The 18,193-nt window shown below is 49.7% G+C and overlaps 1 protein-coding gene across 1 annotated transcript in view; it reads right to left on the reverse strand.

The window, feature by feature from the left end:
* Positions 1–17,664, reverse strand: part of UBE2G2 (ubiquitin conjugating enzyme E2 G2) — a 29,844-nt gene extending 12,180 nt beyond the window's left edge. The window contains exons 1-3 of the mRNA XM_067739653.1: positions 17,536–17,664; positions 3,168–3,203; positions 3,028–3,073 (exon numbers count right to left, since the gene is read on the reverse strand). Of these exons, the coding sequence (XP_067595754.1) occupies positions 3,028–3,073; positions 3,168–3,203; positions 17,536–17,578 (125 nt within the window). The 5' untranslated portion in view covers positions 17,579–17,664. The remainder of the gene's footprint in view (positions 1–3,027; positions 3,074–3,167; positions 3,204–17,535) is intronic.
* Between the last annotated feature and the right edge of the window lie 529 nt (positions 17,665–18,193).

The following is an 18,193-nucleotide window of genomic DNA, read 5'->3' on the forward strand; positions in this document are numbered from 1 at the left end:
GGCGAGGCCACACCTCGTGACAACACTGGTCTAGACCCGTCGTTCAGCGTCTGCGTGAACGACGCTGCGTGAACTGCGTGAACCATGGCAGTGCTGCCGGCATCCTGCTGATTGGATGTCCGTAACTTATACTGAACAAAGATGTTTCCACTTTCTTTTATGATTGCAGTGAATGTTGTAATAAACTTCTTTACACAGAGGTTTTCCTAACAGAATGTCTGATGAAGACATTCCCGGGGTGGGAACCGCTGGGTCAGAGAACATACAGTGCAAATCATGAACATCTATTGTAATATGTCAGGTTTATCTGAGCAGGCACAATCCTGACCGGAGCCAGGCTTCTGTAAAGAAGAAAGCCTGGTGTAGAGGGCGGTGCCGTGACCGTGGCCTGGGCACCCAGCATGAGCCAAGCACAGCCTAGGAGGAGCCGCAGCCGGGGGAATCCTCCCCACCGCAGGTGTGAACCAGCTGGGACCCAAGTGCGCCAGCAGAGATGCGGGGATGGCGTCAGCCAAGGGCCCCCAACCGCTGGGGAAGGGAAGGGCCTTCTCATCTCACCACAGCCTCGGGGCCCTGATCTGGAGACGGGACAGTGGCTCGGCCACAGACCAGGCAGGGAGGTCACCATGCGGCTGCTTGAAGAAACCTGGGGCAGGACAGAAACGGGGCAGCAAGACGCCCAGGGCTTCACGCCTCTTCCAGCCACGGAGGATAAACCGCCGTCCTGCACGGCAGGGCTCCTCCTGTCCTGCAGAAGCTCGCGTGGACCCTCCACAGCTGCCACGCCGCGGCCAAGGGCCAACGAGGTTGCACAGGCCAGAGAGCCTGGAGCTGGAAGAGGTGCAAGTGAAGCCACCGGTCTAAAAAGGTGTCGAGGCTCTGTACTGATCCAAATAAGCGAAGGTCAGAGAGGCAGAGTGACTGCCCAAGACCATAAAGCCAGGCCAGCCACACACAGCGTCAGTGTCACTGACCGGAAGCCCCCGCCCTCTCCCACTGGGTCACAGGTCAAACTCTGCCCTAAGCTCGGCCGGGAGTCACTAGAGTTCTGTCTCCTTTTAATCAGAGAACAGGCCGTGTTGATTTTATTCCTGTTGGTTAATTTCTTGTGCTCCCCATCCAAGTCCCTTAATCTTGTTCTTTCAGGGTGGAGATTTGGGGTCACCTAGGACACGCCTGTATCCTCAGACGAGGGCCCTAATATAACAGGCACTCAGTATTTGTTGCCTGAACATCTGAAAAGATGATCTCTGCATTGCACAGCTGAGGCTCCGCAGGTAAGCACTACTGCAACAGCAGCAGACTCCCAGAAACGGAGGCAAGTGTGGCTTTTAGAAGCACTAGGGTAGGGAAGAGACTCTGGAAACAATCGAAGAATAAAATGAGAGAAGAGAAAACCCATCACTAAGGAGTGAAGCTCAGCCAGCTGTCTGCCAGAACAGCGGAGCGAGACAAATCAAGAGGAGGACAGTTAATTCCTTAATAGATGTTTTAAGTACCTTTGTAAACGGCCTCTTGTTTGGGAAAGGATCTGGAACAGGACCAAACCCACAAACTCACCACATCCTGAGGCAGGGGAATTCCATACTAACGCAAAAGCCTTCTTCAAACATAAAAGTGTTCTACCTAAAAATACTTCTAATTACTTTTTAAGGTAAGTTTTCAAAATATTGGTTTAACTTTACGTTATTTATCTATAATTAGTAATATTTATCCTAACAGATTCTTAACAATAAACCCTTAAAAAAAAACCGTACTGGAAGGCTCAAGTGTCCCTGGAAGGGCTTCTCAGTAGCCTCCTGTGCGTGCGCACCAGCCACACCTTCCAAGGACGGGAAAACCGTCAGGGGCCCGCTGACCTGTGTGCTCAAAGGCCTTCCAATCATCTGTGCACCCCAGCCAGGACAGCTGCCCTGGGGCGTACTGTTTCCCTAAAGATAAAGAGCTATAGCTGACCCGAGTGCGCAACGCCCTGTTGCAGCGAACGAAGGACACCGCTGACCAGGAGGCCCACCACGCAATCTGCAAGTGCTTTAGGGGGTGAAAGACACAACACCATGTTAGATACAAACACAGACTGTGAAGTCATCATCATGCCAGAAACATTTAAACACAGAAAGAAAATGAGTATCACAGGCCCAGGGAATTAGGGCATAACAAGTGCTCAGGAAACGTTAGGTGCGCGGTACTTTCTCTGCATAGTGTTTATTAATGATTTTTAAAATATTTGCTTATGAAAAAAACTCATTTTCACACCAATTTCATGTATTAATCTGAGCTCCGCAGACAACACTGAGCAGCAATCTGTTTTCAGACTAAATGGGATACAGGCACGGGGCAGATGCAGGAAGTCTGACGAGGCTGACACTACGTACCCCTCACACATCTCCCAGGCCCACCCACTAGAGCACGCCTCAGCCCACGAAACCCCACCTGAAAGCTGTCAGCTAATTCCTCATCTTACTAACGAGACTCTGAAATGGATTATAAACTTCAACTTCCTGAAGTCTACCTAACCACATTTTGTTAAAAGTACAGTCTAAGAATGGCCAAGAATTGTACATCTAAGGAGAACTGGGAAGGGGAGGGGGAGGGGAGGGGGAGGGAAGAATCCAGGCACACAGGTGGGCAGGGCCCAGGCTGCACCAGTAGGCCTGTGGCGTCACCCGCACCCTGAGGACCCCTCCGCACCGTCAGAGCCCCAGGCTCACAGGGACTCCTTGAAGCCAAAGCCCATTCTGTTTGAGGCTAACCCAACACACAAACTTCATTATTTTGAAACTCTACAAATATAAACACTTACAACTTAAACCTTTTACTGGTTCTAAGGAAGTACTTTCATTTCTTTTGGAAGAACGTACGTGTTTTCTGCTTTCAGATCAGCAGACACAGAAAAGCTCAATGAAAGAGGCGCACTTGGCCTTTTTTCCCCATTGACGCTTCTGATCACTCACAGTGCAGAATGGGATTCACAGCTCTAATTTCCAACAAAGGCTTAAGACCAAACAACACATATGATTAACTTACATGATCAATGCCTCCCATTCAAAAAAATTCTCTTCATTCATGGGGCCTGCAGGAAAAGAAGAAATTTCACAACTTTACTTTGAAGGAAACTTTGGCAATCAGGAGTAAATGATAAAGAGGCGAACTTCACACTGCCTTACCTGCCACAATTCCTTCCGGAGGATTCAGTGTTAATTCTATAAGGTTAAAAAGTAAAACCATTATGAAAAGGAATGAATATTATGTTGCACTTTAACAAAAAACATGAAAACGTATACAAGGCTATAAAGTATATGGCATACATATTAGCAGATGAAAATTAAAATTCTGCTTGTCCCAAGTGAACACCTGCTGCAGTTACACTTCTGGTCAAGACTGTGTCAACAGTTCTTTATACCAGCAAAAAGGAGAAGTTTAGAACTGTCAACACTTTCAACTTACAATGAAGAAACAAACAAAAGGTGTTGTTAACTCTCCTTCCAAAATACTCCTGCGGGTTATTTTGATTAAAGCTCGCACATCAAACACGGTGTGCTGTTTCCTCACTGAAGGGATGTCCTGTCATTCTGAGAGCGGGCCCAAAGCTTTCTGAAGGCCACAAAGCAGAGCTGTGGGCCCGCGCCGAGGTTTCAGAAGCCTGCTATCATCAAGTCCGTCTGCTGTCGGCCTCCGACAACACGTTACAAAATCCGCGAGCCCCTCGCGTGCGAGGCCCCCCAGAGCAGCAGGCCGAGAGCAGGAAGAGAAGAAACCAGCGGCAGCAGCGCTCCTCAGCATTTAAGGCTAGTAGCTGTTCTAAGGCCCTGCCGACCCGGAGGCTGTCCTCTGCACTCCTGGCCTCCTCGCTTTGTATGACACACGGGAGGCTACACAATGAAACCACACCTGCAGGCAAATCTGGCAAATCTGGCAAGGAGAACACCGGGAGATGGAGGAGGACTCGGCAAGAAGGACGGCCACGGGAGCAAGGGCTCAGGTGGCAAGGGCACCCCTCTGGGCCGAGTGCAGGGCCGGGACATGACTAAAACAGTGAGAAACACACAGAAGGTCAACAAAACCAAAAGCTAGTTCTCTGAAGAGACACAAAACTAACAATTCCCTGCCAAGTAAACATAAAGCGTAAGGACCGGAAAAGAAAAAATAATCATTATTCACAGATGCTCCGCTTACCTACATAAAGTCCAAAGGAGTCAGAAGATACATTATAATAAAAAGTGAGTTTGCCAGAGTTGCTGAATACAAGGTCAATACATACAACTGAACTGTGCTTCTATATATCAGCAAGTTAGAAAAGTCTAAAAAGGACACCAATTACAATGGGAAACACGCAGAAATTAGCTTGTCAAAGCTGTGCAAGAGCTGTAACAGAACAGAAAACATCATTAACAAAAAATTTTAAGAGACCTTAATAAATGGAGATTATATCACGTTCATAGACTAAAAATTCAACATTACCAAGTTATCAATCCTCCTCAAACTGAACCTACGGATCGAGCGCACCTCAGCCAAAGTCCCACCAGGTTTTCTTGTCTGACTGACTAGGTGAACACACGTGAACATGTGAACGAGCAGAAGAGCCACGGCGTTCTGTAAAAAGGGTAACTGAGAACCAGCCGTGGGCTAGCAAAACTCATCACAAAGCTGCAGTAAGCAGGCAGCAGACACTGGCACAAAGTTCAACAGACGATGGAACAGAAGTGAGCACGCCCAGCGCACGCCGTGCAAAGAGAGGCCCTCCATCTGCTAGGAAGGTCGCCCCGCAGGAAGAGGTGAAAGAACAGAAGAACAGAGGTGAAAAGAGAAAACCCTTTTCCCTATCTCAAACCACATACAAAAATCAAAGTATGTAAGGAAAAGGGGAGAAGGGGCATGAGAACTAGTAGAAAATATACACATGGGCCTCTGCGCCAGCTCCCAGCAAAGCTCCTAAGTCCCTCGTGAATCCCCAAGCGACAAGAGCACCAGGAGCGTCCCCCACTCTGGGTGGCCGCTGGCCCCAGGACCGAGCCATGGTTAGCAGGCTGCAGGCCCACCCCCCATTCTCCAGGGTGAGAGGGGCTGGAGATGGAGTTGCTGGTGAGTCAGGCCCACGTGAGGAGGCCTCCACACAATCCCACTAGCATAAGGCCAGGGAGCTTCGGGGTTGGTGAGCACGCGGAGGGGCTGGCAGGGAGAGGCACCCAGACGGCGGGAACCTGGGCTCCTCGCCACCCCTGCCCTCGGCTTCTCCTCCAGCCGGCCGTTCCCGAGTTCTACCCTTCTACAATATACTGGAAACCACGCAAGTAAAACGCGTCTCTGGGTTCTGTGAGCTGCTCTGGCGGGTTAACCAACCCTGCGGAGGGGCCTTGGAAGCCTCCAATTTATAGGCGATCAGTCAGAAGCACAGGCGATAGATACCCTGGATTTGCAACGGGCGGGGGCGGGGGAGCAGTCTCGCGGGACTGGGCCCTCAGGCTGTGGGATCTGACACACCAACTCCAGGTAGGTAGTGTCAGAACTGAGTGCAATCGTAGGACGCCCAGCTGCGGTCACAGAAGTGCCGAGTGTGGGAAAACCCCCACGCGTCTGTCGTCAGAAGTGCTGTGAGCGTGGCAGTTGAAGGATCGTAAAGGAGAAATGCAGGACAAGCGAGGTTTTCTAAACAGGGCAAGAGAATGCAACAGACCCATCACCAAAGAGGGCATGGAGGCAAACGAGCACATGAGAAGATGCTCAACACGGTGAGTCAGAGAAAGACGAAATTAAGACCACTAACAGACACTGCTACACAGCCCTATCGGTGAGAGTATCTTCACTTGGAACAGAAGGGCTAAAATTTAAAAGACTGCTAACACCAGCGCTGGTAAGTTCGGCAGCTGGGTCTCTCATGCTTCACCAGTGGGAATGCAAAATGCTCTGGCTGCCCCTGGCAAACAGCTTAAACATGTACTGCCCGAGACCCCGCACCTCGACTACTGACTGCCTACCCGAGAGAAATGAACACTTCTTTTCTTGACTACTTTGTGTACACACAGGAGCCCTGTCTCAGTGGTCAGTGAGCCCCTTCACAGCACCTAGCAGAGCACCTGGCATGAAGTGGGTGTGCAGGAAGTACTTGATTGACTACACTGTTTAGAGAAGAGGTTTACACTGTACTTTCATCTGCTTGCTTTGGTGCTGTAAATCCGTAATATTTTCTTATTCTTGATTCTCAGGGATTAAAGACTGTGGACAAAGCGAAGTACCTCCTTCCCCTTCCCCAACAGAAATGTATATTATTTATCTTAACACAAAGTGTATACGTTCAGTTAATAAAAATGATATAAATAATAGGTTTATCATCAGAATGGTACTACTGCATTAAGGATCCCGAGATCTCTTGCATTCCTCTCTGGGATCTGACCCCCGGCTGCACCAGACCCAGTGTTCAACACCTGCTGCTAAGGTAGATCCTGACACACTGCTCCTACAGTGGAGCCAGTGAGCACGAAGCCCAAAGAATCCTAGAGCCTTGATACCAGCTGCATGGCTGCAACCAGACATAACAGACAGCACGTGCTGAACTCTGTAGGCGGCTAAGGACCAGGAGAGTCAGGGGTGCAGCTGCGCATCTAACTTGAACCACAGGGAGAACGTGTGCTACTGGGTTGGAAAACGCCACCAGAGAAAACGTGTTTCAGAGGGAAGAAAATAGTCTAGTTCTGAAAACATCAAGTTAAAGATGCTGGTAAGTCATCTAAGTGCAGACGGTCAAAGAGGAAACTGGACGTGAGACTAGAGCCCTAAACAGTAGTCCAGGCTGGACACATAAATCAGGGGTCCTGAAACAGGATGGTACCTGAAAATAGGAATGGAATACACACAAATAAACTTAAAACTTATGTCCCCACAGACTCGTATGTGAGTGTTCCCAGCAACTTTACTCACAATAGCCTCACAGTGCAAGCAACCCAAATATCCATCCACTGGTGAATGAATGAGGGGTGATCCATCCACACCAGGAACACCAGGCAGCAACAGGCAGGAGCAACCCACCGGCACACGTGACAACAAGGGTGGCTCTCAAAGCACTGGGCTGAGTGAGAGAACCTGACAGAGGCTACACACCGCGTCTATTTATACCAAATCCTAAAAGAAGCAAAAGCTATAGTAATAGAAAGCAAATCCAACATTGCCAGACCCCAGGGGCCAGTCACAAGGGAACTTTCCAGGGCAATGGAAACAGTCTGCCACGATTGTGTTGACGACTATACACAGCATACACGTGCCAAAGCTCAAAGAATGGTATACTTGGGACTTCCCTGGTGGCGCAGTGGTTAAGAATCCACCTGCCAATGCGGCGGACACAGGTTTGAGCCCTGGTCCGGGAAGAGCCCATGCCGTGGAGCAACTAAGCCCGTGCGCCACAACTACTGAGCCCATGTGCCACAACTACTGAAGCCCATGCGCCTACAGCCCGTGCTCCGCAATAAGAGAAGCCACCGCAATGAGAAGCCCACGCACTGCAACGAAGAGTAGCCCCTGCTCGCCGCAACTAGAGAAAGCCCGGGCGCAGCAACAAAGACCCAACGCAGCCAAAAATAAACTAATTGAAAAAAATGGTATATTTGAAATTGACACATTTTATAGTATGTAAATTTTATCTCAATAAAACTGACTGCCCCAAATTAATATTTTTTATGAAATATAAAACAATAAGTCTCCTAGAAAATAATGCAGAAGAATCTCTTCATGCTCTTAGTGTAAAGACTTCTTAAACAGAACTTACTGTAAAGTTAATAACCAAAAAGCACGAACCATAAAGAAAAAGACTGATAAAATTAACAGCACTAAAATTAAGAACTTCTGGGAATTCCCTGGCAGTCTCGGGGGAGGGAGGGAGGCAGGCACGGGTTCCATCCCTCGTCCGAAATCTGCAAGCCGAGCAGCGCAGCCAAAAAAAAAAAAAAAAAGAAATAAACAGAAAGTCTGACCTCAAAAGATATTTTTGTTTTTAACATTCAAAAAAGACAAGGCAAGGCCACCCCCCACCCAGGGCACAGTCGCAGAGCCTCGCTGGAGAGACGGGAGCGGGTCGGCACTCCCGGGCCTGGGCCTCCTGCAGCCTGACGTCCCCCTTGAGTCCTGAGAGGCAAGGCCCGGCCACCACCTCCTCCTGACACTCGAACGCACAGTTCTTTTCACCCAGCTGACCCCTGCTCTACCCCTTGCTGAGTCACTGGCACCGACCGCCAGGCCAGCTCCCTCTACTCCAGCCAGGGGCTGCCAAGCCCCAGAGCCACCTCTCCTACCTGCAGAGCCCGCCCCATGGAAGCACCGCTGACGTCCAGGCCTGCACTCCCTCCTGCCCACCCACCCTTCCTGCCTTTCCCCCCGAGGAGACCCTTCCCGGAGGACCCTTCTCAGGAAGGCGTGCTTCTCCCCTATTGCCCACTTTATACAGTTTAAAGCTTGTTTTTATTTTAAATAATACTAAAATAGCTTCATTATCCTAAAAAAAACCCCAAAAAACAAAATAAAACCCACCTCTAAGAGAATGAAAAGGTTAGTCCCGGAGAGGAAGAAGACATCTGTAACAGATATAGCCAACAAAGAGCTACTATCTGAACTTCGAAAGAATGCCTTACAAATCAATACAAACATATAAACAACCCAAAAGAAAATCAAGCACAAGCAAGCCCTGAACAGGCACTTCACACACACACACACACACACACACACACACACACACACACACAGAGACATCTAAGTGGCCAATAAACCTAAGACAAGGTGTTCAGCCTCATTGTGCAAGCCTTGAACAGGCACTTCACTCACACACACACACACACACACACATCTAAGTGGCCAATAAACCTAAGACAAGGTGTTCAGCCTTGTTAATTGGGGGGAAACGCAAACCAAGCCCACAATCAGAGTACTACCCCAAGCAGAATCACCCAGTGACCACAGCTGAGAGGGCTGACCCTACAAAGTGTCCACGAAGAAAAGGAGCTACAGAAATAGAATGCCGGAAGGAGTGTGCAACTGGTACAACCACTTTGAAAATGAGGCTGCTCTCACCTCCTATGACCTAGAAATTCCTCTCCAGAGTGCAAACTCTCAGATATATGTGCACATGTGCACCAAGAGACATGTCAAAGAATTTTTTTTTTTTTTTTTTTAACTGTTGATGTCATGACTTAGAAGACTAGCTTCAGAATCTAGGTAGCAACCAATATGCAGAGCAACTTAAAACAAATTACAACAATCCCCGTATGTGTCAACTTCTGGAAAAACATGGGGAAATAGCAGGTGAAATGTCACTGGATGTGATTAAGGAGTTTTATATTGTAACATGTGGCAACTCTCCCAAAACGGACAGAGAATGGGCTCTGACCAAGGATACTAGCTTAAGCAAGAGTAAGGAGGAGAATTCGCCAGTACCACTGCTGAAGAGTCTCGATGAATCTAAATCTTGTAAGACAAAGGACAATCTAAGTATTTCTCCATTGTCATGAAAATATTGTTCTGACTGGTGGTTTAAAAGTTGGTCATGTGTCTCTATTTTGCTATATAATGTTTTTTTGTTTTGTTTTGTTTTGATTTGTTTATTTTTGGCTGTGCTGGGCAGCGAGCAGGGGCTACTCTTTGTTGTGGCGCGTGGGCTTCTCATTGCGGTGGCCTTGCCCGTTGCAGAGCACGGGCTCTAGGCACGTGGGCTGGCGCTCGGGCTTAGTTGCCCCGCAGCATGTGGGATCTTCTGGACCAGGGCTCGAACCCATGTCCCCTGCATTGGCAGGCGGATTCTTAACCACTGCGCCACCAGGGAAGCCCCTATATAATGTTATAGTTACAATTCTAACCACAGAATCATTCAATTCCAGGTGGTATTTTTCTCTTTACGCTTGCTTCATGGAGATATCTGAAGCTCTGAGGAGCTAGACAAGCCACAGGGCAATGGCTTGAGCACCCACACTTGGCCAATATGACCAGAAGTAGCCAACCACTAATCACATATCAACTAACGAATATCAATTACACTTCCTCTCTGCAAAGCTATTCCAGGCAGTGGGGGTGTCGTGGTGAATGAGCCAGACAAGGTCCTGCCTCCAGTGAGCTTCAGTTCTAGTGGCGGAAGACAGGCAGTGAACACGGAGACATATAAACACAGAGTGTTTCAGATACTGATGAGCGCAGTGAAGCACACAGAGAAGTGACAGCAAGCTGTGGCCAGGCGGTCAGGAAAGGCCTGCTGGGCAGGGGGCACTGAAGGTGGGCTCTTTTTTTTAACTGAGGTATAACTGACACGGAACATTATATTAATTTCAGGTGTACAACAAAGCGATTCCGTAATTGTATCTGTTGTGAAATGATCAGCACAATGCATCTAGCTGACGTCCGTCACCACACATCTCGTGCTGAGAACTCTTAAGACCTACTCTCTTAACACTGTCAAACACACAACACAGAGTTATTCACTACAGTCCCACGGTGTAACGGCATCCCCAGCACTTCTCATCTTCTGTAAGAAAAAGCCCCGCGCCAGATTAGGGCGGATGAATTGCAAAGTGCTAAAGAGGGGCGGAGGATAGAATGTCGGTGGGAAAGGGAGCGGAGCACCTGGAGCCTCGAGGAGGAGCTTACACCAAAAAGAGCTGGCCTTATTTCTCCTTTGCAGAGATCCCCTGGGAACTCCCCTCCATGACACCCTCCTTTCAGGGTCACAACTGCCACCTCCAGCAGCCTGCCCACCTGCATCCTTGGTCAACAGCGGCATCTACCGGTCAGCAAAGAATTACAGCAACCGAGTTCTCCAGACGGAGGGAATGTTTCTGGATTACATTGTTTCCTTATTTTGTTTTTTGTTTTTAAAACACACACCCACAACCATATAGTTTCATGTTTAATGATAAAAACAACTTCAAAAAGAGAAACAAAACCTTAACAATATCAGAGAAATTTCCAATGACCATTCTTTGCCACTGATTCCATGAGAATGTTAATTGGTTAATAAAAACACTGCTTTAAATAAATAGTGGCTTTAAAAATAGACACCATGCAAAATAAAATGTAAATATAAACTCTGACCAGTAGTCCTACTTCTCAGAATCCATCCCTCGGCAAGAAAAGACACATGCGTAAAGTTATTCATTTCAGGACTTTCTGTAATAGCAAAAAAGAAACTGGAAACAACCCAAATGTCTATCAATAGGGGATCAGTCAAATTATGATACGTCTACTGATGGGACACTCTGCGGCTGTAAAAGGGAATGTTGAACACCTCTGTGTCCTAGTACAGAATGAACTCCAGGACATAGTAAATGACAAAAAGTGCAGAAGAGTGTATAACTAGGGTCTTTAAAAAAGAAGTAATTAAATGAGGTCATCGGGGTGGGCCCTAATCCAGTCTAACAGATGTCCTTATAAGAAGGAGATCAGGGCACAGACATGGACAGAGGGACAAATGCTGTGAGGACACACACAGCGGGTGGCTGTCTACACGCCCAGGAGAGAGGCTTCAGGAGGGACCAGCCCTGCTGCAGCTGGATCTCTGGCTGCAAGGAAATAATTTCTGTGCTTTAAGCCCCTCAGCCTGTGGTACTTTGTTACAGCAGCCCGCGCCCAAACAACTGGACGGCCATTTGCAAATCATCTGCAAATAAACCTTGACCTTTATCTCATACCACACACACAACTTTACTTGACGTGGATCACAGATTGAAACATAAGAGCTGGGAGTATAAAGAAATCATAGGAGAAAAAACCTTAGCGATCTTATGTTAGGCAACACAGAAAGCAGGAAATGTTTTAAAAGTCAATCAATTGGATGTCACTGAAAATTTTAAAACCTTTGCTCTTTTAAAGGCAACGTTATGAAAATTACAAGGCAAACCACAGGAGCTGTCGTTCAAGGGACAGAGCCTTTCCGTCCAGCCTAGTGAAGGAGCTGCAGAGCCCTGCCACACAACCACATGCACACAGCTCATAACACTGCACTGTACACTTCAGATGGCAACAGGACAACAGTACGTGTTTCTTACCACAATTTTTTAAAAGGCAAGCTACAGTCTAAGTGAAAACATTTACAAAATATCCAACAAAACATCCCTACCTGCATTATATAAAGAAGCTTTACAGCTTAATAAGGAAAGAGTAAACTCGATTAAAAACTGAGGAAAAGGGCTCCCCTGGTGGCGCAGCGGTTGAGAGTCCGCCTGCCGATGCAGGGGACACGGGTTCGTGCCCCGGTCCGGGAAGATCCCACGTGCCGCGGAGCGGCTGGGCCCGTGAGCCATGGCCGCTGAGCCTGCGCGTCCGGAGCCTGTGCTCCGCAACGGGAGAGGCCACAACAGTGAGAGGCCCGCGTACCGCAAAAAACAAAAACAAAAAAACTGAGGAAAAGATTCAAGACACATTATCAGAAAAGATATATGGATGGCATATAAAAACATAAACTAAAACCACAATGACATGTCACTACACACCCAACAGAATGACTAAAAACTTTAAAACTGACTATACCAAGTGTCAGCAAGGAAGTGGAACTCTTGATACACTGCTGGTGGGGATGTAAAATGGTACAACCACTTGGGAAAACAGTTTGGCTACTTCTTAAAAATTAAACACACACCTCACATATGACCCAGGAATTTACTCAAAAGAAACAAAAGCACATGTCCACGGAAAGAAAGGTTCAACCCTAACCCTAACCCAAACGTTCACAGCACGTTTATTTGTAATAGCCAAGAACTGGAAACAATCCAAAGGTCCACCAACGGTGAATGCGGCAGCAAACTGTGGTCCTGAAGGGCCCACGGACCCAAGCAACAACCTGGATGGACTGCAACATGGTTAGGCCGAGTGAAGGACCTACGGACCCAAGCAACAACCTGGATGGACTGCAACATGGTTAGGCCGAGTGAAGGACCTCTGACAAAGAAAGGACAAAACAACTACAGGAGCGACCGGAGGCAGACCAGTCATTGCCTGGGACCTGGGGGCGCAGGAGAAGGCCAAGCCAGATTACAAAGAGGCAGGAGGAGACTGGGGGGCGGTGGTCACTCAGCATGCTGACTGTGGCAATGGCTTCACAGGTGTGTGCACGTACATCCAAACTCATCAAATGTACGCTTAAACACATCAGCTTACTGTATGTCAATTATACCTCAATAAAACTGTTTTTAAAAGGGTGGCTAGAAAAAAAGACACCACAAAGGTTGAAAAGACAAAGCACAAACTGGGATAAAATACTTGTAACACATATAACCAACAAAGGATCAGGAATATAAAAAGGGATAGGGAATTTATAAAGAACTCCTACAAATCAGTAAGAAAAAGAAACCACACTACGGAAATCTGGGAAAAGATATGGACATTTCACAAAGGGAAAACATGACAGGATGCTCACCTTCATTCATTAGTCATGATCTACAAACTAAAAGCACAAGGAACCACATCACACCCCCCGGGTGGGAGGAAACAGACCCCGCACAACACCAAGGTGTCGGTGAGTACCCACAGAGATGCACGCGGAACACGCACACACAGGGAAGCATCATCCACAAGGCCGACCCGCGAGCGCTCCAGGGCTGCGTCACACTGTGCACAGGCACCAGAAATGTCCACAGCAACCAATCTGTACAATAAGCAAAGGCTGGAAATAACCTACATGCCCAGCAGTAAAGGACAAATTGTGGCTTATTCATAAAATGAAATACTATGCAGCAGTGAAAATAGACACCGCTGTATGTTTCAACGTAAATGAATCGCAGAAAGAGTGCTGAGCAGAGATTCAATCTGCAGAATACATACTGTGCAATCCTAGTTCCACTAAGTACAAACACAGGCAAAAGTAAACGTTGTGTAGGAGGATATTAAGTGACAGAACCATAAAGAAAAAGAAAAGAACAAGTCACACAAAATTCGGTGGTGGTAACTCCTGGTGGGGGTGGGAAGCAGCACAAAGCAGACTGCTCAGTTCCTGCTAACGTCCTACTTCTTAAGCTGGTGTCACAGGTACAGGTGTTCATTTCACTATTTCACCTGAAAGTACACCTTTTACATCCTTTACATACGTAACATACTTCACAATAAAGGATGCTTTAAAAAACTAAAACGGGTTAATGACAGGGAAGGATGACAGTAATGCGAAGGACAGGCTGAGTCTGGTGGTTCAGAGAAGGCGTCTCCAGGGGGGCAGGGCAAGGAAGGGCCCACACCCCAAGAGGAGTGTGCTGCTGCAGCACCAAGTGGGGCTGGGGAGACGCGCCGGGGCGCAGGCATCAGTGAGGTCAGAGGCGAGGGAAGGGCCAGAGCACACAGAGCCTGAGAAGTCACTGCAAGGGCTTCTGGACAGAGCGACCCGATCTGACTTTGCTGTGCTGAGAACAGAGCCAAGCGGGGCAAGAGAGAAGCAGACCGCCGTCAGGACTGGGCTGCAGTTACGCAGGCCGGAGGTGAGTGGCCTGAGCCAGCACTGGACTCCGGATAAATGAATAAAGTCAAAAGGCAGGTCAACAGGTTACACTTGGATACAGAAGAAAGTGAGTCCTCAAAAGACCAATCTAAGGTTTTGAGCCCAAACAGCTGGAAGAATAAGGCCGCCACCGAGACAGGTAAGGCTGTGGGACAACAACAGTGCAGGAGCACCGCGGCTCAGCGCCACACGTGTAAGTTTGGAGTTCCTACTAGACACCGTACTGGGTTGAACAGCGTCCCCCAGAACCCGTGAAAGTAACCTTATTTGGAAACGGGGGCTGTGCAGATGTAATCAAGTTAAAACGAGATCACGCTGGATTAGGATGAGCCTAAACCAGTGACTGGTGTCTTCATAAGAGGGAAGACGACCACGGGAAGACAGGGGCAGAGACGGGAGTTCTGCTACCACTAGCCAAGGAGCACCGTGGGCTGCCAGCAACGCCCAGAAGCTGGCACAGGCAAGGAAGGATCCTTCCTAGAGCCTGTGCAGGGAGCTTGGCCCTGCCGACACCTTGATTTGGGACTTCCGGCCTCCAGAGCTGTGAGAGGATACACTTCTGTTGTGTTAAGCCCCTAGCTCGTGCTACTCTGTTACGGGAGCCTGGCAAACTAATACCTAAGTCCATCTCTGATACTCCTAGAAAAGGCTAGACGATGCACGAAGATGAAACATCGAGAAAAGATATCGCTTTAAGACACCTTGTTTCTTTTCCCATCTTTCTTTTTTTCCGGTTATAAGAACCTGAGCAAATCATTTTGTCTGTTATTCAATTTCCTATAAATTTGTAAAATTAGGGGCCTGAACGGAATCATATCCAAGGTCCTACCACCTCTGAGTTTCTGCAGCTCTGTGACTATTCCAAATACAAGACAGGGGGCCTGAACCCCACCCAAATCTACCTAAACCCATTCCGCACAGAAGTTGCTTCTGTGAAGCCTACCTTTCTACTGGATGTGCCACCTTAAAATGTGGTAGGAGGGCAAACCAGATGCTAAGACACAAAAGACAAGAATCACTAAGTGGGATTTTATCATGTTCCTAAGATACCGCATCAACAATCCCCGTCCCCAGCAACACACTGGAGTCATTTTCTACGGCGGATGTGACGATGACCACGAACTCAGTGGCTGAAAACAGCACCCACTGATGATCTCGCGGTTTCTGTGTGTCAGAGCCTGGGCACCGCAAAGGCCACTTGGTTCTCTGCCGAGAGCCTCACAGGCTGCCACCCCAAGTTCATTCAGAGGGCTGGCAGAACCCTGCTCCCTGCGGCTGCAGGACCAGGGCCCTCACCGCCGTCAGCCGGGGTCATTCGCAGATTCTAGAAGCCACCGTGGTCCTCAGCTCCTGGCCCAGCCACGGCAGGGGGTCCTCCTCCTGCTCTGGGTCTCCTGCCTCCCCTCTCCTGTCTCCCCTCCCATCTGGGGGCCTCACGTGACAATGGGGTTCCAGGACACTCTCCCCATCTTAATGTCAGCTCGTTAGTTACCTGTAAACAGCATCTCCAAAGTCCCTTCACACGGTGTCCAGGTCAGTGTGTGACTGAGTAACCGGGGGACAGGAGTCTTAGGGAGACACCTGTAGAGCTCTGTCTGCGACACACTCCAAAATGTCGTATATTTACACATAAAAACACACGTGATACACTTCTGCGATACAGCTTCGGAAGTCAACTGCTATTTACGTTTTATTACTACAAACTGACAACATGGTTGAGATACCGGATGGGACTTTTTGTAAGCACAGAAAAGGGGAAAATATTAGGAAATACAAGCTCAACAGTGCAAAGACTGGGCTGAAGCAGCCACCTAAATTCCCCATGCAGGGGTTTAACAGAGTCCTTCTCTACAGAAATGAGAAAACAGTACCTGCTGGCAGTCTAGAAACAGGGCCAAATAAACTAAAACAGATGCAGCGACACAGACCAGGATGGCAGGAAATGGCACGTGTTCCCAGACATCTGACCCCCAGCCAGGTTTCCCATGAGGAGACAGAGGCAACGGCCCCCATCTCCAACCCTCTGTTCAGGGGGAACCATCTGTCCCCCCACTCTGCCCCCCCAAAGTCTCCTCTAAATATACATTCTTACTTTAGAGAAAGCTAGATGGTTATCTCGTGTTATCTAACCATTTATTTTAACGAGCCTGCATTTGCAACTCTGTGGTCTGCTCTAGCCAAACACTGACACCCCCTGCGCAGGGCCGCCAAGATGGTTTAGGAAACTCAGCTGCGTGCGTATTTACCAGTCAGCTTTACGACATTCGTTATTTTAGTTTACGTTCAAGTTTCTTCGGAAAGTGTCCTCAGTGTAATGACAACAGGAACAGCTCACGCTGCGGACAGCCAGCTGTCAGGTACCTGGCTAAGCACCATCTTCACAGACGGGGAAAGGCAGAGGGCGACGTCCGAGGTCAAGGTCCACAACTAACAAGCAGAGGCAGGTATGAACCCCCAGCAGGCTCCCTCCCACCTTGCGCCCAGCAAACACAACGGCATCCATCCCCGGCTTCTCACAGCGACTCCTCCAAGGGAGTCTCCGCTGTAAAAGGGAGAACACGCTTCTCGCTTCTCCCTTTGCTTTCCCCAAACATCAGAAAATTCTGCGGGCTAAGAAAGCACGAAGGAGGCTCTTGCAACGCTACCCGGGAAGAATGGCAGGTGGCAGGGTCCCAAAACCCTGTTCCCTCGTTAAAGAGAAAACCCAAATCTGACCTTTCGCCTCCGCCTCATCAGTACGCGATTACCCTCCTAGGACGCTTCCCGCAACTTCTCACTAGGCCGGTGAGCTGTCCTCCGCCCGGCCCGCCGGCGTCCGCGAGGCTGGGTCGGGGAGCCCTCCGGTTACTGGCAGAGCCGGAGCCCAGGGTCCCCAGATCAAAGCCGCGACGGCTTCTCCCCGCCCGGGGTCGCGGGCGGCCGCCAGCGACCGCACGAAACGCGCCCCGACGGCGCACAGACGGGCCGGGCTCGGCGGCGGACCGAGTCCACGCCCCGCACCCGGACGTCGGGGCGGCCGCCAGCAGCGTGCGGGCGGGGTCGCGGGGCCCGGCGGGGGGCCGAGGGGCGGCGCGCGGCCCTGAACTCACGTTTGTACTCGGCCATCAGCCTCTTGAGCGCCGTCCCCGCCATCTTCCGGGCAACAGCTGCGCCGTCGGCCTCGCCTCCTCAGCGCTCCTCCCTCCCGCCCGACGCCACGGCCGCTTCCGGGTCGCCGCGGGGGCACAGGAGCCCTTCCGGGACGCGAGGCGCGTGCGCGGGGCGGGGCGGGGCGGGGCCCTAAGCCGCTTTGTGGGATCAACGCCACTTCCGGGGATCCGGATTCCGGTAGGGAACTCTGCAGAAGATCCCGGAGCAGCGAGCGCCCGCAGAGTGTGTGTGAACCGCCTGTTCCGTCCTCGTGGCCTCAGGGCGGCCCCGACGGCGGGGACGGGGATGGAGGATCGTGGACAGAGGATGGAGACGGCGGGGAGGGCGGACGAGGGGGGCGGTGGGCAGGGCTGGCCACTCGCGGGCCGGATGAGCAGATGTCGTTCAGACTATTTGCTGAAGGTACACCGTGGACGGTGTCGGGGCTCCCTCGCTGTCACCCGTGCAGTTCAGAGGAGGCGACTTTCGGGCCCAGCTGCAGTCAGAGCGAGAATCCACGCGGAACACATTTGGTGCCCCGGTGGCTACCCTCACACCGCTTTAGGTTTGAAAAAGTGAGATTGGCGATTGTGGCGGTTTTATGCCGTGTCGGTGTGG

The sequence above is a fragment of the Pseudorca crassidens genome, chromosome 5, assembly GCF_039906515.1.
Source record: "Pseudorca crassidens isolate mPseCra1 chromosome 5, mPseCra1.hap1, whole genome shotgun sequence".
NCBI lineage: Eukaryota > Metazoa > Chordata > Mammalia > Artiodactyla > Delphinidae > Pseudorca > Pseudorca crassidens.